At 42.0% G+C, this 24014-nt stretch overlaps 1 protein-coding gene across 2 annotated transcripts; it reads left to right on the top strand.

The window, feature by feature from the left end:
* The first annotated feature begins 311 nt into the window (after positions 1-311).
* LRRC31 (leucine rich repeat containing 31) lies at positions 312-22625 on the top strand. Of its 2 annotated transcripts, XM_036756470.1 has the most exons (9): positions 312-504; positions 5852-5992; positions 10559-10726; positions 13160-13327; positions 13508-13675; positions 15743-15910; positions 17746-17913; positions 19413-19580; positions 22297-22625. In XM_036756470.1, the coding sequence occupies exons 1-9, from the start codon at positions 312-314 to the stop codon at positions 22623-22625; spliced, it is 1671 nt and encodes a 556-aa protein (XP_036612365.1). The 2 variants fall into 2 exon arrangements, with proteins under 2 accessions (XP_036612365.1, XP_036612366.1); XM_036756471.1 differs by lacking the exon at positions 10559-10726.
* Positions 22626-24014: the final 1389 nt, after the last annotated feature.

The raw sequence follows: 24014 nt of genomic DNA, 5'->3' as shown, positions 1-24014 counted from the left end.
CCCAGGTTAGGATCAGTGACAAGTGATGCAACATTAGGAATAAAGTGAAAAAGTGAAGTTTGCTTTAGATTTGGTCAAACCAGACCCAGGCTTGGTTCCCAGAGCTTGCCAATTACATCCTCATTTGCCTAGAACAACACAAGAGATAAGAATGAAGAGAGAAGAACACGGTGGGGGGGACTGACGCTTAGCTCTTGGGGGATGGACGACTTAAAGCTTTTGGACAGTGTCTTTATTTTTTTTCTCTCTCAGAATCCAAACAGGAGAAACCAGAAGGAGGCAGCTTGAGAAAATCCCCCTTTAACTTATTCATGAACCAGCTACAGAGGAAAAAATCCTCTGAGAAAGAGGGGAAGTCCCAGAGCTCCTTGGTCAGCAGATTGTTCAAGGGGTCTAAACCCAACCCTCTCAAAACTGACCTCCAGAAGGAGAGCATCAAGCTGGAAACAACAGACTCCCAACCTGATGAGGAGATGGAGTCTGAGGCTGAGACTGAAACCAAAATTGAGACTGACTCTGAGACACTAACCACCTCAAAAACAGGTAACCTCTGATGAATTTTACACTGTTGCTGTTTTTCTTAATGACAACTTAATTCTGAAAAATGTGAAAGGTTGTACTAAGGAGCCATCTTACAGCTGTGGATGATTTTTCTTTGTATCCTGTTGTATACAAGAACAGCATCCTGTTGTTCTTTTAAGCCATCTTGGTTTTGAAGCTGGAGTGAGGTGTCCCTTTCCAACAGAAGTCCTCAATCCTTTTGGTGTCGTGGATCCCTATGGCAGTGCTTGGTGAAGTCTATGGATCCCATATCTAAATAATATTCTTAAATAACTGAAGGTAATGATCAATTTCACTTAGCAAAAATAGAGGCGTAATTTTTTTTCTTATTTAAGATTACAGATCCTTTGCAATCTATCCATGGCCCCAGGCTACAGATCCTGGGTTGAGGACCCTTGATTTAAAAGAAGGCAGCCTGGTATTCAGTGAAATTCTGTTCTGTTTTTGGCAATTGAAAAGAGCGGATGCCATCTTGGGTTGCATTAAAGGAGGCATAGTTCCCATTGGACTTTGTCCTAGTCAGACCACATCTGCAGTTTTCTGTTAAGTTTGGAGCAGGACAGTGAAAACCTGGAGGGTATCCATAGGAGGGCAATCGGGATGGTGAGGGAACCATATGGGGATCATATTAGGAAACAACTGGGGATGTTTAGCCTAGATAAGGTCACCAGAGAGAGAAATGAAAAGAAGCCCAGGACAGAACCTTGGGGAACCAATATATGGCTGATGAACTAGCAAAGGAGTCTGAGGAGAATTGGTTGGACAGAAGAGGCTAATGTCACAGAACTCCAGAAAGGAGAGAGTGTATTCAAGGAAAAAGTGGTTAACAGTGTCAAATGCAGCTGGTGATGATAATTATAATAAAGGGGAAGAGGAGAAGGAGAAGAGGAGGAAGAAGAAGGGTGAGGAAGAGGAGGAAGAGAAGAAGAAGAAGAAAAGGAGGATGAAGAAGAGGAGGAGGAAGAGAAGAAAAGGAGAAGGAAGCAATACATATAAATATATATAAATATACATGCATATGTGTATATATATATATATATATATATGTATATATCACTTTAAGGTTTGTGAAGTACTGTTCATATATTACCACATTTGATTCTCACAGCAGCCCTGTGAGGTAGTTACGATCGCTATCCCCATTTTACAGATGAAGAAACCAAGGCTCAAAGACATTAGGTGACTTTTCCAGTGTCACACATCTATCATGTTTGAGGCTGAATTCAAACTCAGAACTTCCAAAATTGATTGAAAAACTTAAAGGCTGAAAAAATAGCATCAGATTTGGCCATGAAGAGATCACTGGTAACTTTGGAGACAGCAATTTAATTGAGTGAAGTTAAAAGTCAGATTGAAAAGGACTGAATAGTGACTGAGAAGAGAGGCAATATAGACAGCTTTTTGTGGATTTTAGGCTGAGAAAGGGAGGAAAGATGTAGTATGAATCCTTGAGCAGATGGTAGGGTCTAATGAAAGTCTTTTTTAAAATTGTATTTTATTTTTCCAATTACATGTAAAGACAATTTTTAACATTCATTTTTTTATAAAATTGAGTTCCAATTTTCTCCCCTCCTTAAGACAGAAAGCAATTTGATATAGGTTATATATGTGCAATTACGTAAAACATTTTTCCATGTTAGTCACGTTGTGAAAGAAGAAACAAAACAAAAGGGAAAAAACCACTAAAAAAAGTGAAAATAGTATGCTTCAGTCTGCATTCAGACTCCATTGGTTCCTTTTCTGGATATGGATAGAATTTTCCATCATGAGTCCTTTGGAACTGTCTTGGATCATTGTATTGCTGAGAAGAGCTAAATCAATCACAGTTGATCATGGCACAATGTTGCGGTTACTGTGTTGCTGTTAACGTTCTCCTAGTTCTGCTCACTTCACTTTGCATCAGTTCATGTAAGTCTTTTCAGATTTTTAACGAAGGGGAAAGACCCAGACATTTTTGAAGGAGGCAGGCAAACAAACACTAGTTAGAGAGAGGTTGAAGATTTGAGAAGAGTAAGATGTTTGAGGAAGCCACCTGCTGATAGAGATGGGAGAGGAGGCGATTAAGGGAGTATAAACAGGGGTTAGCATGGGCAAGAGGAAGGACTACATAATTGTCAAATACTGAAGTAAAGGAAGAAGTTAGGGCTGACCCTCCTCTAGCGCATCTGAAGAAGAGGATGTAGTGGGAGGTGTGGGGAGAAGTGGTCAGTGCTTGGCCAGGCTGTGGGAAGCCTTCACAAAACATGCTTGTTCTACTGATAAGATCATTATAACTAAATCACTATTAACTTCTAAATGGCACCATATCTTAATTTTAGGGTAAGTAGCCAGGACAAATAAATAACCTCCAGAGTCCTGGCCTTACAGATGTAAGTACAAATAACACCTGGAAATATCACAGAAGTGCTGATGAAATGTGAAGAACTCTAGGAAATAAAATCTCTATTTCAAGGAGAATATATGAAACGTTTCTTTTTTTGAGTCAATAGTATTTGTTCAGACAAATATAAAAAGTGGGTGGAGGGATGGTAGCTATATGTACCTACCAAGCCAGATACCATATAAAATAGCTACAAATATTTATTTAATATAATAATATTTCATAAAATATAGTGTTGATAAAATAATAGATATTTATTCATAAGAACTATGACCTTAAAAACACAAAATAAATGTAATAATAATTGTTACTGTTCATCCTTGTCCAACTCTCTGTGACCCCATGTGGGGTTTTCTTGGCAGAGATACTGGAGTGGTTCTCCATTCCCTTCTACACCTCAGATTTACACCTTGGACAGTTGGTTTGTGGATCATAGATTAAGAGCAGGAAGAGACTTCAGATACTATCTAGTCCATCCCACTCATTTTTTTAAAGATTAGTAAACTGAGGCCCAGAGAGGTTAAGTGAATTTTCTAAGGTCACACTATTAGCAAAGCCAAGAGTTGAACCCACATCCTCTGATTTTGTGCCTTAGTTGTCTTCCACCCCTGAAATACTCTCCCTCCTCTTCTCCACTTCCTAGCTTCAAGTCTCTGCTAAAACCTCATTTTCTGTAAGAAGATTTTTCCAATGCCCCTTAAGAGTGGTGCTTCCTCTCTGAAATCACCTCTGATGTATCTGGTATATGTCTGGTTGTTTTCATGTTGTCTCCCCCATTAGACTGTGACGCCCTTAAGGAAGGTCTTTTGCCTTTCTTGGCTTCATCAGTGCTTAGCCAGTGTCTGGCACACAGTAGGAGCTTTATAAATCCTCGTCAACTTGACTCAGACACCAAGTCTGGCATCCTTTCCACTCTACCATTCCGTCCCTCAGATGATGATGGCCAGTCTGAGCAATCCACAAACTTAGGGACAGGTGCCGGGACTCTTCAGCTGGTGACTAAGCTTACTTATGATGCTTCACAGAAAATGGAAAAGTGATTATGTGTGTAGCCATGGGATGTTCATTATTGGACTGCATGTAATATGTGCTTTGGAAAGAATATAACTTAATTATGTATTAAGTAAAAGTTATGATTTGCTATATATTATGTGCTACAATAGTTATATCAATGATATCGCCCATGATATCTTCTAAAATAAAGAAAGAAAAATAGCACAGTTACCATGCCTCTCTACATATGGCCTATGCATATATGTGCGCTATATATATATATATATATATATATATATATATATATATATACCTATATCCAGCAGATGTATGTATATATTGCATTATATATTACTTTATCACTACTGTGATAAAATGCAATGTTATATATGTGTTACTGATAATATATTCTAAGAATCATTTATTATATAAGCAGTGCTTTAGTTTAAATGTCTGTACTACTAACTGTATTTTTTTATTGTATTCTAAATATCCCACTGCCAAAAGAGCTCCTGTTTACTGCATGTCCTTATGACATGAGTAATTACGATACCTTGGAGAAAATTACCAGCAACCATATAATATATTAATTTCAATTATTCAAAATTCAAAATTATTCAAAAATTATTCAAAAAATTCAAAAATTCAATTCAGGATACTGATGATGTTTCGTTGTAGATGTTTAAACACAACCCTATGTAATTTTCTAAAACTGCAAACTAATTTACTTGAAGTAAAGAATTTAAAGAGAATAGAGGAAGACTAGGAGGTAATGGAGTAGTGGTGGTAGAAGACAGGATAAAAGGTTACTAGCCTTTTCAGTCTTTTCTAACTAATCAAGTAATTCATATAGAATGAAGGAGAATGATAGGTGGAAATCAAAAGTAATTTCCTCATCACAATTTAACTCAGCATCTTTCCTACTTTAAAAAGTAGAGCCATGGGGACATTTTCTCCAGTTTGAGTTACAGTAAGGAATGACAATTAAAATAGACTTCTGACAATAAGAAAGATGAAAGTTGAACTAAAGGAGGAAAAAGAAAAAGTAGATAAGAACAGAATTCATAGAGTAGATATGATCTTAGCTTGGCCATGTGCTACCTTCTGGTGCAATCTGAGGGGAAGAGATTCTTTGTCATTGGCTGTAAGAGCTGCAGCTTTCCCCTGTCATAGAGAGGCTTACTAAGCACAACATTCCCAGTGGATGGTAGACACGAGTATTAAACATCCCTGAACCCAACTGGAGACAAGCTGGAATGAAGAAGAGGTGCCCCACAGAGTACAGTGTTTAATGATGCTCATTTAGGAGCAGACCCAGCAGATGACAGTGCTATGACATCACCAAAGGACCCTGATGGTTCTACAGCACTGGATAGATAAATTGCCTTTGTACCTGGATGTCCTGGACACACATATCCCCATGTGTATATGTTCCACGTGTGATGCTTTGCACGTTCCCCTTTCCTATTAAAAAAACAATATATGGAAGGGTGAGCAACAAGTCCATAGACAAAGATAGGAGGAAGCTGTTCTGTTGTTACTTTTTTCCCTGCTGTTATTCTATTTCATTAAATGCCTTTGCTTTTGAACAAAGTGTATCTTCTAGCTTTCTTGTTAAACGTAAGCTCGTTGATAGGAGCTTCTGAGCTATAATTTAGAGGATTCTACTAGCAAAGTAGCTAGAACATGGCTACTTTGAGCATCTTCAAGTGAGAGGGATCCAAGATGCTACAAATTGCATCTTGCAATTTGTAATGCAATTTGCAAACTAATTTAAAGTACAATTACTATTGGTGTTACCCTCATACCTTGCACAGTATCTTGTACACCGTGAGACTGTGGTTTCCAATGGAGTGAAGGAATGAATCTTTCAATAACTACAAATCCCTCTTGATTTTTATGCCACAGTAGAGTCTCAGTCACTTGGTACAGAAACGGATTTAGAAGCCAATACAACTAAGATGGAACAGTTCCTGCAGAAGCTGGGAAAGAAGCCCAACAGCAGAAGCATCGATCTGAACAACTGTGGATTGACATCAACTGACGCCGCTGAACTCGGTGGGTATATACAAGAGAAATGGACTGAGAACAAACTCTTATTAGCCTGGGGACTACAGACAAGCAGCAAAACCTCTCAGAGCCTAGGCTTCCCTGTCTCCAAAATGAGAATAGTAATAATATTTGTGTTATTAACACATATCACATGTCATATGTTATATATTTATTCTAGATTCAAAGAGTTTACATTGAGTTTATAGGACAGTCTCCTTTGGTTCCTGTTCCCTCTTGGTGGTATCATCCAGCTCTTAATTGCCTTTTGCTCCATAGACAACATCTGTTGTTGCAGATTAAATGAGTCCTCAGAACACACTGATGAACTGGATCCCTGCCTCGGCCCCAGAAGGCATGCCATGTGTGGCTTTTTAATTACCCATGGAGTAAAAAGTCGCATTATCAGCAAGAAACATCTGCTTGGCCTAAATTTGAGCCTGGGTGGGAAGAGAGATGACCTTGGTTTCTCTCTCCAAGGATTATTCATCTAACTAAACTCTGTGTCTATCCTGATATGGAAATACCATGCACGTAGTATCTACAAATAAAAAAGCACGTATCTAGGTTTGTTTTGCAGAAGGGGGTTGTTTTCGTTGTTTTACCAAAGTGTCATGTCACTGCATAGGAAAAGGAGACTGTAGTAGGAGGCTGCCATAACTAGCCAAGATGGCACCTGTTATTGTGTATTGTGTATGTAGCCTTGGGCAAGTCATTTTCCCTTTTGGGGGCCTCACTTTTTTCATATGGGACAGGGATCCCTTCATGGTCTCATATGAGGCCACCTGTAGTCCCATAAAAAAGCAATTCTAAAATTCAAATATTATAAACTCCTCTATTATAGCTGGAATGAATTTACTTCAGCCTATTCATTTGATAGATGTGGAAGCCAAGGTCCAGAGAGGGGAAGCAATTTGCCTAAGTTGATACTGTTAATTAGTGGCCAAGTTGGGCTGGAATTCAAGTCTCCCAACTCCTAAGCTCTTTCTGTTGTAGCAAAGAACCAATAATTTTTCTCTGCCACTATGGCATGTGACACACTATTCCTGTTAAAGGAATCATTACATTGTTTTAGCCTTTTGGTTTTATTTGGAATTTTGGAGATCCTTTGTTATTTTATATCCATTTTTTCCTAATATAATCATCAGCTGCCTTCCCACCCACATTCATTGAAGCCTTCCTGGCAACAAAGAAAAGCAGTTCTGACAAAGTAACTGAAAGAGGCATAAGAGATGATGAAAGGGATGAATTCAGAGAAACCTATTAAGATTTCTATGAACTGATTCAGAGTGAAGTAAGCAAAACCAGAAATACAAGTTTTACAATAACAATACTGTTGTAAAGAAAAAGAACTTTGAAAAACTTGAGAACTCTGATCAATGCAACAATGACCAACCATGTCCCCAGAAGACCAACGATGAATCATGCTACCTACCTTTTGCCAGGGAAGTGATGGACTAGATCTAAGTGCTGAATGAGACCTACCTTTTCAGATATCCAATGTACGGGTCTGTTTTGCTTGACTATACTTATTTGTTACAAAGAAGGGCTTAGGGAGCAAGGAGTAGTTATAGGGAGGAGTAAGAATGATGCCAAAAAAAATAACTGATAAAACATTTTAAAAATACACGGGAGAGAAGAGAAGGAAGTTCAGAAGGGTAAATGGACAACAAGAGCAGTATTATTACTACCAGGTTAAATTTCATTTATTATACATATATGTGTGTGTAGTGTATGCATACATATGTATGTATTTGTGTATTACATGAATATGTAATCTTCATGATTTTATATTCAATCCTCTTTTATCCTTCTTTTATCTTCTTTTATCTTTTTATTTGTTCTTTTACTATTCTTTTTCTTCTTTAATTATCACTTTCTAATAGTGGGTTTATGTATTTATAACAGGCCTCTGAATGTATTGATAAACTGGAGCCCTACATAGGCCCCAAAGGTATGCCATATATGGCTTTTTAACTATCCATGGAGTAAAAAGTACCACCATCATCAGGAAACATCTCCTTGGCCTAAATTTGAGCCTTAATGGGAAGAGAGATTACTTTGGCTTTTCCCTCCAAGAATTATTCATTTAGCCAAACTCTGTGTCTATCTTGACATGGAAATAATGAGGAATAATATCTACAAATAAAAAGAACACAGCTTTCTTTTTTTTGTAGGGGGAAGGGGAAGAGCAATATTTGTAAACAAGAAAAGCGGTTACTCCCTTTGTCAGTGGCAGTCCTATCTGCCCTGTAGACTAGTCAAGATTACCCTTAAAAATTATTGAATCCATCCTTGAGATATAATTGACTCGAGTCCTTGATGTTACTTCCATTCCAAATCCAGCCCATGTGGAGGCCAGAGATGCCCTCCTTCAGCCCGAAATGGCCCCAGCATGGCAGCAGCTGAAGTAAGAAGTGGGGCAGCTGGGCTCTGAATCAATGCTAAATGTCTTTTCCATGCCACGGCTAAATCAGCCTCCCGTTGTTGAGTGTTAAGTGATCTATAAATGTCCCATTTCATTCCATTTCCAAACATGAAGTCTTGAATCAGGCCCAGATGACAGCACTCTCTATGGCTTGGTCCCCTGCCCCTCAAACTCTTCCAATCAACTGTTTCTTTTTAGCCAAAGTCTCAGTTCTTCCTCACCCTTCCTCTTCAGGGAAGTGGGAGGGGAGGAGGTCTTTAAATTTGTGTGGGGAGAGTAAAAGCACTGAAGATACCTTAAAGTTTATTGTTCAGTCATTTTCAATCATGTCTGACCTTTCACCACTTCTTCCTCCAGTTCATTTTACAGATGAGGAAACTGAGGCAAACAGGGTTATATTACACGCCCAAGGTCACACAGCTAGTAAGTGTCTGAAGTCATATTTGAAGTTAGGAAGACTCACCTTCCTGACTCCAGGACCTGTGCTGTATCCATTGAGCTACCTAGCTTCCCCAATACCTGAATTTAGAAGCTCTCACTCCAGCTCTTTCACCAACAAGGACTACCATAGGCTCAGTTTTCTCTAGGTCAGAATTGATTTGATTTTGCTTTGCTTTTGGGAAGCTATAAAAATATGAATCAATAAAACCTCATTTCTATCTAGCTCCAATCTTCATGTTCAGAATGTTCTTAGAAATTATGAAAATCTCTCTCTCTCCCTAGATATATTGCCACTCACCTGCCTCTCTCTCAGCTATATTTAAACCTGAAGGGTACACAAAAATCAGTACTGCAAGGGACAGCCATTGGTCTTAGCCGAACAAGTTTCTTTTAAAATAAGTGACAAAAGAGAACAGGAAATGGCAAAGTAAATTCAACTCTCCATAAAGAGAGGAGGCCGCAAAGTGTGGAAGTATAGAATTCATTGAGTTCTGTCTCCATCCCATAACGCTCTGGACGGCTCTATCCAGCTCAAGCTCAGCCCAAATAACAAACAGTTCTTTTGTGGGAGTTACAATGTCCTCCTCTCCTTACTTCCCAGATTGTCCCGACTAAAGCTGCTTGTTGGAGGAGGCTGTGACCTTGGGTGTTAAGCAGTCCCTGCCTTCTCACACCATCTCCTCTGCTTCTCTCTACAGTACTGCTAGACCTCATGTATCCTCCACAGTGCACTTGCTTACTGCTCACCTCTCCACATCCTTTAGGATAAAACACACAGTCATAGCTCCTTCAATTTGTGAGTCAGAGAACATGGGGCTTTCTGCCCTGATTCACCACCATAGTCTTTATTCATTCCCAATCTTTGGCCAAAGGGATCCTACATTTACATATGACAATGTCATGTTTGTTGATATTTGTCAAAATCTTAACTTTTAAAAATAATTTTTATTATTAATAATTAAATAATAAATTACTTTATAATGAATAATTATATATAACATTATATAATATATAATATAAATAAAATAATTAATAATTAAAAACCAACTAAAAAATGACCAAATATGACAGCATAATTGGGGACTGGCCAATGAATACAACCACATTTGAAATATTCCTCGCTCAGTCTTTTGCCTCCATACTTAGAGAAGGACAAATATGCTTCAACATCTGTTCTCTGGGACCAAAATTGGCCATTGTATTTTATTGAAGTTCAGCTGACTTTTAGTGTTATTTTCATTTACACTGTTGCAGTCACCGTGTATCTTGGTTTTGCTCTCTTCATTGTGCATACACATTTTCTGGAGGGATATCATACTATGCTTATTTACTCAAGGAATTAAATCCAGAGTAAACACACTGTTTGTACTGCAGGAAATAAAAGCACACCCCACCCTTCTTTCTTTATCGTGCATGACAAAATATGCAAAAAAAAAAAAAAAAGGTCAGTGAGCAATGAACAAGTAGTCTTTTTAATAAAATTTTTATCTTTTGTTCTTATATCACCTTCCCTTCCCAGTGTATCCTCCCCCTGCCCCATCTACAGTAACCCTGTATCAGAAAGAATAAAAAAAGAATGAAAGAAAGGCAGTTCAGTAAAAATAAGGAGGTAATCTAGCCCAGCATGTATACACAGTTGAACAATTACTGTCCAGCGACACCCAGGAATTTGATGCGCATGCCTGTTGCCTTCTATTTCCTCCTAGTTGCTTTATTGCCTCTTCTCCCAGACCTGGAAGAACTGGATATTTCCTGGAATGACTTCATAGGCGGAGCTCTCAAGCCAATCATGCTGCAAATTCATCATGTCAGCAAGTTAAAAGTCCTCCGACTGAGTAACTGTAGACTCACAACCGATGATGTCTTAGCATTGGGTATGATGCATGTTTTCTTGAAAGAGGAAATATGGAGAATTCTCAGTTAGGGACAGTGCAAACTGAAATCACAGAGGCCTCATGTCTATACACTCATCCCCAGACACGACCAGGAAACCATTTAGAATATCCGCCATGCTTTCACCAGAATTTCTCTCCCTTAATGACAATAACAAAAGTAATGAATGGAAATCAAGGAAAAATTCATTAAGCACCTACTTATTAGACAAGGCACCATTTGGGGCACTGGAAGAGAAATGAAAAAGACAGGGTCTCTGGCCTCAAAGAGCTTACCTTCTAACTGGGGACAGATGAAAGAAACACAAAGAACTTTAACACATATTTGAAGAAGATGATGACTGCATAGGAGAGAAGCCAATGAGGTGTCAGGGCTGAGGGAGAAGAAGGCGGCATCTGAGCAGGGCATCCAGCTCAATTCAATTCGACAAACACCTGCTCTGTGCCACTCATTGTGCTAAGTGCCAGGGATACAAATACAGAAATGAAACCATTCTTTCCCTGAGGGAGCTTACATTGTCTTAGTGGGTTACAATGTCAAGACAGATAAGTAAATACAGCGTATAAAAGAGGACAATACGCTATCTTCTATTTTCTTGATTTAGGGAACTCCCAGAAGAGGAACTTCCCTCTGCCAACCAGTTAGCATACTCTCTACAATCTAGAGTCTTAGCAGAACTGCCTAGAGCACTGAAAAGTTAAGTGACTTGCCCAGGGTCGCTCAGTCAGGATGCGTGTATCGATAAAGAAAGATCATTGTGTCCATGCTCTCCTTCTCTTTTTAGAGACAGGCTGAACCCAGATCTTTCTAGTTTTAAGACTTGCTGCCCCCAAACAAGTATATACAAAGGATTTTTAAGAGGTAATGATAATAACTAGCAATAGCAATAATAACTGGCTAGCATTCACATAATACCTACTATGTGTCAGGTAGAGAGTACATTGGTCCCACTAGTGGACCAATGGTGCAATTCCCGAAGCCTTCTTCTTGAATTAATCTATGAAGAAGGAGTTAATAGGTAAAGGGAAGAGTGCAAAAGGCCTTGGGTAGGAAGTGGTACTTGGGAAGGGAGAGCTTCTTAGTGACAGAACTAAAGAGAAAGTTCATGACAGACGGGGGAACCCACTTGGTTATTGCCACAGTCCAGAGATGGAACCTTGATAACAAAACACAGTGAGTGGACCACTTTAATTGAATATAATACGCACAGGATAAGATGGAATAAAAAGGCAATGATTTTAACAAGCAGAGCTGGGGATCAGGAATACTTTTGGCTTAAGGGAGAGCTTAACCAAAACTTGACAGAAGTGGGAAAGCACAGGATAACTTGGGAAATAATGAGGGACACAGTTTGGCTATTGTATGGAAAACATGAAAGGGAACTCGAAAGAGTAGGTTGTGGCCAAAGTGTGAAGAGCTTTGGGTGCCAAGTAAAGAATGTGGACTTTATTTGGAAGGCAATGGAGAGCCACTGAAGGTTTTTTAGTAGGAAAGTCCCATGATCAGTTATGGATTAGAATGGTTAATATAGAAGATGTGTGTAGGTTGATTAGAGAGAGGGGACACTGAAGGCAATGAGACCAGTTGGAAAGCTTCTGCATTCAATCAAGTGAGCCATGATGAAGTCTTGACCTAGCTTAGTGGTACTGGTAATATAAAGGACCCATAGGATTGAAAAATGGGGAGGTAGGATTTAGCAACTGACTGAATGTGAGGACTGAGGGAAAAGCTGGAAAGAGAGAAGACTCTCCTTTATGCCCTCTTATGGAGGCTCTGGACACTCAATGCCCCTTGGTTGTACCCACATAATTTGCACCTTGGTCCTGTCTGCCCTCCTCTGGTTAGGCCCCACACTTCAGACCTATCCTATTTACTCTTCTCCCTGTCAAAAACATAACTGTTCTATATTCTCCAGATCCCTCATAGACTTACACAGTTAGAGCTCCCTTGCTGAAATGACCTCTACTCAGCAAGGAAATACATTTGCCTGCCTGGTTGCTCCCTCTGCTCTTCCCTCCCTCCCTCAGCCCCGGCAGCCGAGAAGTTCTTTGGTTTCTTGTTCACCCAGGCCTAGGAATCCCTTTCCGTCACATTGCTTTCTCCATAGTTTGGTTCCCCAGGAACAGTCTAAGCATCCCGTCTCGACTTTCCCCCAACCACTACACCGTACTGCTCTCAGGCTACTCATTTCTAATACTCCATCATTCTGTCTCTGTTGGCTCAAATAAGCATGGTATCCATGGAGTCAAAGTGGGCTACGTCTCTCAGAGGGCCAGCAAAATGCCCTGTCTCACTTCTAATCCTGGCAACTCAAAGCCATACCCAGCTGAGTTCCTGGGGGCTTCTTTCCCCATTTGCCCACCAGGTTGTATAGAATCCTGAGTTGACTTGGATTCATGCCTAGTTTCTTACAGGAGAAGCCCTCAAAACTACCCCAGACCTAGAAGAACTCAATGTATCCTGGAACAATAAAGTGGGAGGAAACCTGAGCCGGATCCTCCAGGGAATCCAAGAGGGGAGCAAGGTCCAAATCCTAAAGCTGATGGACTGTGACCTCACAGCAGAAGATGCAGTATCTGTAGGTGAGTGGCCCTTGGGAAGAGTGAGCCAAAGGCCGAGGGTGGGAGAGCTCCCAGGATTAGGTAGCGCATCAAAAGCTGTTCAGCAGGTTTTTGTCCCTCCTCCCTGAATTAAAAAATACATCTTATCATTGCTTTATTCCAATTAATTTCATAATCTGTATTTTTCCCCTTTTTTTCCAGGTCAGGTGCTGCTCCGCATGCAGAATCTTGAAGTGTTTGATCTTTCCATAAATAGAAACATTGGCTGCAGGCTAACTAGTATTGTGCAGGGGCTGCAAAACACCCCAAGGTTGAAAGTATTAAAGTTACAGACCTGTGGATTAACTCAAGACAGCATCCAGATTTTAGGTGAATCCTTGGGATAAGTCATGACCTTTGACATTTGAGACCCCCGGCAACTGTTCCCAGATCTCAGATGTCTCCCTAAAGTCGGATGCATAGGCTATTTCCCATATGAGGAATACACTCCCTCCTCACCTCCACTTGACACACCTGGAGATGAGCCTCTCGGACCTTGGTAAAGCTGGTCCTTGGACAAGGACATGAAGGCCGTCTCTGGGTCCATACTTCCCAAACCTGCCAGAGCTCACACCCCAAGGTCATAGCTTTCAGCAATCAATAAGAATGTATTAAAAGCTTGCTGTGTACCAGTCAGGAACAGAGTGACCTCCACACCAGGGTAAGGCATCCCAAGATGTTAGTGAAAGGCTTGCAAGAAGAAGCCCCCATGGACAGAGCGAGCCTTGGAAACCAGAAGAGCTAGGGTCAGGTCTCACCTCTGACACATATGGGCCGAGGGGTGCCGGGCAAGGGCTGAAACTCTCAGGGCTTTAGGCCACTCTCTAGCACTCTGAGCTGTAGAGAAGATGCCAACCCGCATTGGCAGAGGGCATTTCTTCATCTGTGAGTCCTGTCCCTAGCCCTTGTAAGTCACACAACAAACAAATCTTTGGGGAAATTAGGTAAATGCCCACACGGACAATGTTATCGTCATCATTAAAGGAGACAAAGGCACTGAGCCTCTCCAAATTCACAGTTGCTTCAAAAACATTATATTCAAAAGTGTTATGTACCATGTGCCAGGCACTGTGCTAGTGCTTTACAAACACAACCTGGGACAGTTGAGGAAACTGAGACAAATACAGGTTTAACCACACAGCTAGTCAATGTCTGGTGCTGCATTTGAACTCAGGTCTTCCCAACTATAGGCCTACCACTTTTTATTTGGCTCCCTTGAATCCAATAACTAACCAAGAATCAGGGTTTATTCTCTGACTTCAGGTTTGCTCAAGCTGCCGGCCAGGGAGGGAGACAATCTGGGGAGCAGAGGGTATCACTTAGCCATAGAGAGGTGATCCGCCATCACCTCTGAAAACCGGCCTCAGAGCCAGAAGCTCAAAGATGGCTTCTGGCCCACGTGGACCGTGTGACCCTGGGCACGACATTCGATGCCTCAGTAGCAGAGTGGTGACCAGTCTGCATTGGGAGAAGTGGCCTCCTCCTCAGGAGCTCCCTGTACCACTGAAATCATTGTCCAGCATTGTTATTCAGTAGCAGGAGGGATGGGGTCAATTCTGAAACCAAAAAAAGGGGGGGTGGGTTTCTTGTCTTTTTGTTGTTCAGACGCTTCAATTGTGTCTGACTCTCCCTGCCCCCATCTGGGGTTTTCTTGGCAGAGATACTGGAGTGGTTTGCCATTTCCTTCTCCAGCTCGTTTTAAAGATGAGGAAACTGAGTTAAGTGACTTGCTGAGGGTCACAAAGCTAGTAAATGTCAGAAGCTGGATTTGAACCCAGGTCTACCTCAGGTTAAAATTCATCCTCTACCTAGAGCTGCTTGATGCTAAGTGACCTGTAGGAAATGAAGTGAACAAAATGTAAAACTAACTGGGGCCTTCGAGATTGTCAAGTCCATTCCCTTCCATTTGTCCGTGCCCCAGGTCACACAGGGGATCACTCCCCTTCCACTCCACCCTCACTTGCTTGCACGGGCTGGAGCCAGTAAAGCTCTACCCCAATCCCCACTGCTTCCTGCCCCAACATATTGTCTCCAGCCTGGGAAAGCTGGCAGCTTGAGCAAACCTGTAATCGGAGAATAAAAAGGCTGATCCTTGGGGAGGCTTTGGTGGGTCATAGGATTCAAAGGAGTTAAAGTGTCACTGCAGACACAGCACAGTGAGAAAGGAAGCTCTCAGTGAAGTCTTTTTTATTTTTTGAGGCAATCAGGGTTAAGTGACTTGCCCAGGATCACACAGCTGGTAAGTATCTGAGGCCAGATTCGAGTTCCTGACGCCATCAAGGAAGTTTTAAAAGCAAGAGGTTCCCAGCTACTTTTCTACCACAAGGAACAGCGTATACTTTTTCATTTTCTCACCATCTGCAGGATGTCAGAAAGGGATTCTTCTTTTCTTGGCAGGCGCAGCTTTTGGACATTTGCCCAAGTTAAGGACATTGGACCTGTCCGGCAATAAGGAGGTGGGGGGAGGATTTCAAGACTCTGTCACCCACTTGGCTCATCTGAAGCATCTCCATGTTTTGGATCTTCACCAGTGTTCCTTATCCGAAGAGGATGTAGCATCTCTGAGTAAGAGCTGAGGAGGAGATCCACAAGTGTAGGCCGCTGACCATTGACTGCCCAATTTCATTGCTACGTAGGAACTTCCTCCCTCCTCTGCCCTGAGCCCCGGCAGCAAAATGTGTGCGTGAAGGGTGGGCCCCCTAATTAAGCAAGAGCGTCCGGGATCCCGAGGCAAGGGTATTTACTTCGAGGGCATCTCAGGCGGAGGTGGGTTTGAATCCTGTTCTGCTATTAACTGGCTGTGTGACCTTGCACACTTGGCTTCCCCTCCATGTCCTCATCTGTAAGGTGAGGTGGACGGAAATGCTGGTTAGAAAACTCCTTCTGGTTTTAAATCCTACAGGAGCGAAGCTTGTGTTTGTGCCTTCAATCTCCTTTTTCTCTGCTTTGTCTCCATAGGCATTCTCTCTCCCCACCCAGCCTACCCTTCTTTCTTTTCCTCTTCCTCTCACGGCATAATTAATAATAATAACTATATAAGCTATCACTTATATAATGCTTTAAGGTTACAAATATTATCTCATTTGGTCCTCACAACCGTCCTGGGAAGGTAGGTATTAGCTCTATTTTACAGATGAGGAAACTGAGGCAGAGATTAAGTAACCTGCCCAGGATCACAAGGCTAGCAAGCGTCTGAGGCTGGATGGGAACTCAGGTCTTCAAGTCTAATGCCTATTTGAGAGGGGGAGGTAGTGCGAGTGGAAATTGTTTGTTTGTTTTAGCAAAGACACCTATTTTTTCCAATTTGACAGCCAATCAGAAATCAGAGGAGGTGTGCATGTGAGAACATATACCAGGCAATTTAAGGTACACACAGCACTTTTCATCCCTCACGACAGCACGGTGAGTTTGTTCCTGCAGGTATCGTCCCCATTTTAAAGTTTTAGAAACCAAAGCTTAGAGACACTAAGTAATTTGCTCATGGCCAAATAGCTAATAAATATCAGAGGCAGGATTTGAACCCAGGCCTTCATGATTCTAACAGTTGACCTCTACACAATGGTGCAGGGGATAGAGTACTGGGGCTTGGAATTGACCTCAGACTCTTACTAGCTGTGTGATCCTGGGCAAGTCACTTAACCCTGTTTGCCTCATTTCCTCATCTGTAAAATGGGGATAATAACACCTACCTCCCAGATCGTTGCAAGGATCAAGTGAGATAATGTTTGTAAAGGGCACTTGGCATAGCGCCGGGTACACTGTAGGTGCTCAATAAATGCATCCACCCTTTCCCTTTTCCCCCTCTACCTGACATTATGCCTGGGGTATCATAGGACGATAAGTTCAGATTTGGAAGCCTTATTTTATTGACGAGGCTATTGAATCCCAGAGAGGTTAAGAGACTTCATGGGATGACGGATCTAAGAGACCGCTGAGTCAAAACTCGTTTTACTAAGGAGGACACCAAGGCAAAGAACGAGACCTCAGGCACTCGGCCAGGGTCACAGCTAGAAGCGTCTGTAGATAAAGAAAGATCATCAGAGCCATTTCGTCTTCCAAAAGGATGATTTAAGAGATAGCGGAGCTCGGGTCTCAGCAGGATACTGAGAACTTTGTCCTAGCTATCTACCTCTCTCTGCACTATCACTAAAGAGGAGCCTTCCTGTCCCCTGACAAATAGTTGGGAAACAAAGAATTCTCTTAATCTCATTCTGTTACATTTCGACGAGATAAAAATGAATCAAGCTGTCTTCCCAACGCACAGGCCAGAGTTAATGGTGACTTCTTGGATCTGATCCTTTGGGAGGGCGCTAGAGAACGTCCAGTCTCAGGGCAGTAGTAGACCTTGCTGCTCTCCCATCGTCCACTCACGGACGTGTCACTCTGTCATGTTTTCAAAGCCCAGGTCATCCCTTTACTCTCCAGTCTTAAGGAGCTGGATCTGTCGGCCAACAAGAAGGTGGGAGGCTCTTCGGAAAATCTCCTCAGCAGGCTGCGGTTCTTACCAGAGTTGGCCACCTTAGCCATCAACGGCTGCGCCTTAGGGAAGGAAGCATTCACAGCTCTTGGTAAGGTAACTCTCCCGGCGCTGAGCTTGCCCTGTGGAGATGCCTAGGGGAGGGAATCTAACTTTTTTTGTAATGTGGGCATGCTCTTTCTCCTCATAAGCAGTATCACGTTGAAAATGGATACTTCCCTGCCACCACCATGGCTTTCCCCTCCTGCCACCACCCTTCCTCAACCCCATGCTCTCCTGGGCACTTGGGACTGGCTATCCCTCAGGTGTTGAGACTGTATTCTCTGAGGAAGGAAACATTCTTTTCCTGGTGCAATTGTACCTGAAGGGGCCAACTGTCTTCTGTGTCTCCTCCCTGCTCCCACCCGACCCACTGAGCTCAGTATCTTTCCCCCCTCCACCTTCTCTATGACTGCGGTGGGCAATACCATCTTCTTCAACCCTCGGGTTCACAGTCTTGGAGTCATCCTGGACTCTGAAATATCTTACAGCCCCCACCCCACCCATATCCACTTGGTTGCCAAGGGCTATCCATTGTACCTTTGCAACATCTCTCCAATATGCCCCCTTCTCTCCTCTGACACCGCCCCCACTCTGGTGAGGGCCCTCATCACCCCACTCCTGGACCATTGTAATGATCTGCCAGTGGGTCCACCTGCCTCAGTCTCTCCCCACTCCAATTCCTTCTCCATTCAGCTCTTAAGGTGCTGACCATGTCAAACCCCTCCCCCACCAATAGACTCCAGCAACTCCCTAACATCAACAGGAGCGACTATAAAATCCTTCGTCTGGCATTTTTATAACCTGCCTCCCCCTTCCGAGTCTTCTTACATCTCGCACCCCAACCTCCACATGCTCTTCAATCCTACAGCATCGTCCTCCTGGCTGTTCCTTACACAATACTCTCTATCTCCTGACTCCAGGCATTTTCTCTAGCTGTCCCTCAAGCCTGGAACACCCTCCCTCCTCATCTCTTCCTCCTGGCTTCCTTCAAGTTCCAGCTAAAATCCCACCCTCTACAGGAAGTCCTTCCCAATCCCTCTCAATTCTAGTACCTTCAAACTCTTAATTCTTTCCTATTTATCCTGTACATAGCCTGTTTATACAGTTATGTGCATGTTACCACAGATGAAAGTTGTGTTACCATACTCGAAGTAACTTTGTCCTTGCTTTTAGCAGTAGGGAGCAAATTACCTGAGAAGATTTGACTAAGGTGAACCTTAAGGAATAGCCTCTTCAAAAATATTTCTGATATAAATGTGTTATCTAGGTCTTTGTCTCCTCCACCCAAAAGAGGAGTAAAGAAAATAAATCCTGGGAAAGCAGTTACTTGAAACCTAAACTGTTATTTTCCTAACATGTCTAAATCAAAATAAATAACCTCGACTTAGAGTATTTACAGAAGAGGGAAAGCAGAGATTAAACAGCCGCGTTAACCTGTTAGATCCCAGCACATTTCTTTAACTCAAGCTCCATTTGTTTTTCCTTGGAACCAACTCATGGTGTTTTCTCCAAGAAAACAGAAGTTGTTCATGTTTATACCTTTTTCAGCTGAAGCCTCCATGTATCTCCCTGCTCTGAAGATACTTGACCTTTCTTGGAATAAGTATGTTGGAGGAAACCTAAATCTGCTTTTGGAGACTCTGAAACTTTCGGCTGCCCTCCGAGTGCTAAGACTGAGAAGCTGCTCCCTGGTCGCTGAAGATATGGCTCTCCTGGGTATGTATTTACCCATTACAATGAAGTCCTGGCATGTAGAGCCTACATTCCAATATTGTGGAAATTATGTGGAAATAGTATTAAGTGGGGAGTCGAAGGACAAAGGTGTGATTCCTGGCTCTGCAACTTACTGTCTGTGTGACCCTGGACAAGTCACTCAACTCTCCTTATCAGTAAAAGCTAGGGCTTATAGAAAAATACTTTAAAAGTCCCTTCTAGCTCTAAAACTGAGACGGTTTGTGTTTGTATATGTATGTATATACGTATGTATGCGTATGTATGCATATGTATATATTTATATATGTGTATGTATACATGTGGTCATTTAAAAGGGGACAACAATTTGGGTGTAGGAATTCAGGGCAAAAGTCACCAGCCCCATTTTGTAGCCTTCAGTATGGCTAAGTGAAAGTATACAATTATCTATGTGGTTCTTCCATAGTACCCAGGGCATACTGGGAGGAACTTAATCACTTCAACCCAAACATAGAGGTCTACTTTCTGCCAATACCTTCCGTGCTGCTACCGCCATCTGCTGCTTATTTGTTAAATTATAGCAAAGTGGCTTCTTCCCCAAAGGGGTTTATAGCTCTCTGGTGAGCTCCTCTTCTCAAAGCCTCTGAGCTATTCTTTTATGAGTCAGACCCACAACCCCATACAGTCAGCCCAGTAAGAATCCCTCAGATCTGTGCTTTTGGCTTCTTTGTTTCCCCCTCAGCAGGAGCTCTACCAGACCAGTTTGGGGCTAGGATGACAAATTCCTTTTAACTCCTCTCTTGTCCCTGGATGCATGCAGATCTCCCTAGAATTTCCCCTAATCACACTGGAAGGTCAGAGTGGGTCTGAATGTCTTTATCTTGCATTCCTAAATCCAAACTGCAGTTCTCACCACCCCTAACCCCTTACAAGCACTGGTTTCCAGGCTTATAAGATCAGAAAGGGAGGAAGGAAACAATTCTGTTGCAAAAGTACCTTCAGACCCCAAGATGAAGGTGTAATCTAAGAAGAAGGGGCAGCTAGGTGGTGCAGTGAGCCCTGGAGTCAGAAGGACCTGAGTTCAAATCTGGCCTCAGACACTTGACACTTACTAGCTGTGTGACCTTGGGCAAGTAACTTAACCCCAATTGCTCTGCCTTCCCCCCTGCAAAAAAAAAATAATCTAAGAAGAAACAACTGCATAATTCTTACTCAATACTAGGCCATCCATGCCTGGAATGATTGCCTCATCTCCACTTTCTACTGAAAATCCCTAGTTTCCTTCAAAGCTCGGCTGAAGAGGTAGCTAGACACAAAGCCTTTCCTGATCCCCCCTATCTTCAGCTGCTAGTGCCTCCCCTACACATCATCTTGCATTTTTGTATGGATTTTATATATGCACACATGTATATGTACACACATAAAACACACACACATATACATATGTGTGTGTTGTTGTTGTTCTGCAGGCATTTTTCAGTCATGTCTGACTCTTTGTGACCCCATTTGGGGTTTTCTTGGCAGAGATACTGGAGTGTTTTGCCATTTCCTTCTCCAGCTCATTTTACAGATGGGGAAACTGAGGCAAATAGGGTTAAGTGACTTTCGCAGGGTCACACAGCTAGTAAGTGTCTGAGGTCAAATTTGAACCTGAGTTCAAAATTCAGAAGATGAATTTTCCTAACTCCAAGCCCTGCACTCTATCCACTGTGCCACCTAACTGATACACACACACACACACACGTAAATAGACATGTACACACACATATGTTGTCTCCATTGATAGAATGTAAGCTTCCCATTATGTCCCCAAAGGTATTAAATTGTGCATACCCATTGACCCAGCAATACCGACACCATGCCTATACCCCCAAAGAGACCAAAGGAAGAAGAAAGGACTCATGTGTACAAAAATCTTTATAGCAGTTTTTTTATGGTAGCAAAGTACTGGCAACTAAAGGAGTTACCAACAATTAGGGAATAGCTAAAAAAAAAATTGGTATGTGAATATAATAGTTGTAAGAAATAATTATAGGAGTGGTTCCAGAGAAATCTGGGGAGATTCCTATGAACTGTTGGAGAGTGAAGTGAGAAGAGCCAAGAAAACAATTTATATAATAATATCGCAAAGAGAAACAGCTTTGAAAGACTTAAGAACCCTGATCCACGCAATGACCAGCCATGATTCCAGAGGACTGATGATGAAGCATGCTATTCAATCCTTGACAAAGAGGGGATAGACTCAGCATACAGAATGAGACATATTTTTCAGACATGGTTAATTTGGGAATTTATTTTGCTTGACTACACATATTTGTTAAAAGGATCTTGTTTCAATTTAATTTTTTCCCCCAATGGGAGGTGAAGAAGTAGGAAAGAGAGAAATTGATTTTTTTAATTAAAAAAGAAAAGAAAATTAGAAAGAAAAAAAAAGGAAGAGGATGTATGTTCCTTGAGCATAGGGACCCAGCACCAAGCATAAAGCCTGACATGGAGACTGGGACAGTGTATGCACCCGTGCTTTCATTAGGATAGACAATTCTCAAAGGAGGAAATTCCTCCTCCCAAAGCGAGCTGGCACATCCCAACTCAGTGTTGGAGTTTCCTGGAATCTTGGGAGATGAAGAGACTTGCTCAGTTTCATAATTTACGTGGGCCAGAGGCTAGATTGATGCCATGTCTTCCTAATGCCCCACTGCCGCTCCCCAAGTAAACAGTGCTTTCTGTTTGCTTTTTTCAGCATCTGTTATACAAACCGGTCATCTCACCAGCCTGCAACAGCTGGACCTGAGCTATAACGACAGCGTTTCAGATCAAGGCTGGGCTACATTTAGTCAAAATGTGCCGCTCTTGAAGGAGCTGACTGAGCTGGATATCAGCCTTCGGCCGGCCAACTTTCGGGAATGTGGACTGTGGTTTGGACATTTGCTGAATGGTTTGACCAAACTGCCCATGCTCTCTGAGCTAGGAATCCAAAGGTGGAGGATCCCAGAGCCTCAGATGGAAGACCTGGAGCATTTCAACCGCAATCACAAAAGAAGCCTCCACTTTGACTATGGTGGATTCTAGTGACATCTGTCATCCCAGGACTAAAAAGAAAAATCTGCCATTAATAATAATCCCTCACTGTCATTTCCGTGGCACTTGGAGGCTTACAAAGCATTTCCTCACACTGACTCTGGGAGGTACGCCCGCCCTGTGATTACTCTCCTGCCTGTTCACAGATGAGGGCCCTGAGGCTCGGAGGTTAAGCAACAGCCCGTGGCTAATAAGAGGTAGGGGCAGATCGAGGAAGACCTGACGCTAGACAATCCACTTTCAAACTGCCTCAGTCTTGCTTTCCTCATCGATAACACAGGGATAATGACAAAAGCACCCCCCTCCCAGGGCTGTCGTTAGCGGTAGTAACAGTGATAGTGAGTTATCACTTTAAGGTTTGCAAATGTTTGACACAGGTTACCTCATTCGATCCTCTCAACATTACTGGGAAGCAAGTGCTATTATTACCCATATTTTAGAGATGAGGAGACTGAGGCACAGATTGGTTAGTGAAGCCTGGCCCTCTGGCTCCAAATGGAATACTCTTTAAACAGTAGTGCACTGCTCACGGAAAAACTTTCAGATTTAATAAAAACATAACATACAGACCAGAAGGGTGATGGTCTTACCATGTACTCTACCCTCTTCAGACCAGACCTGGCATGTTGGGGTCGTAGGAAAAAATATTGACAAACTGGAGAGCATCCGAAGGTGGGCGACCATGATGGGAAGGGGGCTGGAAACCATCACAGTGAAAGCCATGGGAGATTTTAGCCTAGAGAAGAAAAGACCTTTAGGAAAGACATGATTGCTGACTTCAAAGATGATTGTGAGAGACTATCATGTGGATGGAGAATTACACTTTTACTTGGCCCCATAGGACAGAACTGAGAACAATAAAGATTCACTGAGGCAGATTTAGGTTGGAGATGATGAAAACTATCCACACAGAGAAAACAAAGTGGATGAGGAACCACTGCTGTCAGGATTATGACGTGCAGGTAGATGGGAAGCTGAGAGAACTCATCTAAGCAGTTCATACGGCTTGAATAGACACTGTAAGTGGAAAACAAATTGGGTCCAGAATTAAACAGGTGGAAGAGAGATGGCTTTCATAAATTGGAAATTTTCTTTAATGGCTCCAAACATCTTAAAGAAACAAAAGTCTATTTTGTAAAAATATACTTTTAGCCTTTATAATATTAAAAGATGTTAATATATCAATATATTTTGCTTTTGCATTACCTATATTTCCTGCATATTCCTCTTCTCTCTCCTCCCAGGGAGCCACCCTCTATAACATAGAATTGGTCCATGTTTCTAATAGCAACATCCTACTGATGTTGATTGTTGTTTTTGGTATGGTTGCGAATGATGGAAAAATATACTCTCTGAAGAATTAAAAATTAGTATTACTCA

Source organism: Trichosurus vulpecula, chromosome 4 (genome assembly GCF_011100635.1).
Source record: "Trichosurus vulpecula isolate mTriVul1 chromosome 4, mTriVul1.pri, whole genome shotgun sequence".
NCBI classification, from domain to species: Eukaryota; Metazoa; Chordata; class Mammalia; order Diprotodontia; family Phalangeridae; genus Trichosurus; species Trichosurus vulpecula.
Note: the sequence above shows the minus strand (reverse complement) of the source record. Positions and strands in the feature narration are given on the sequence as shown.

Coding starts and splice junctions, on each gene's coding strand:
- LRRC31 (XM_036756470.1), top strand. CDS start 312: ATGAACCAGCTACAGAGGAAAAAATCCTCTGAGAAAGAGGGGAAGTCC. Junction 5,993..10,558: donor AACTGACGCCGCTGAACTCG/GTGGGTATATAC, acceptor ATTTCCTCCTAG/TTGCTTTATTGCCTCTTCTC. Junction 10,727..13,159: donor CGATGATGTCTTAGCATTGG/GTATGATGCATG, acceptor AGTTTCTTACAG/GAGAAGCCCTCAAAACTACC.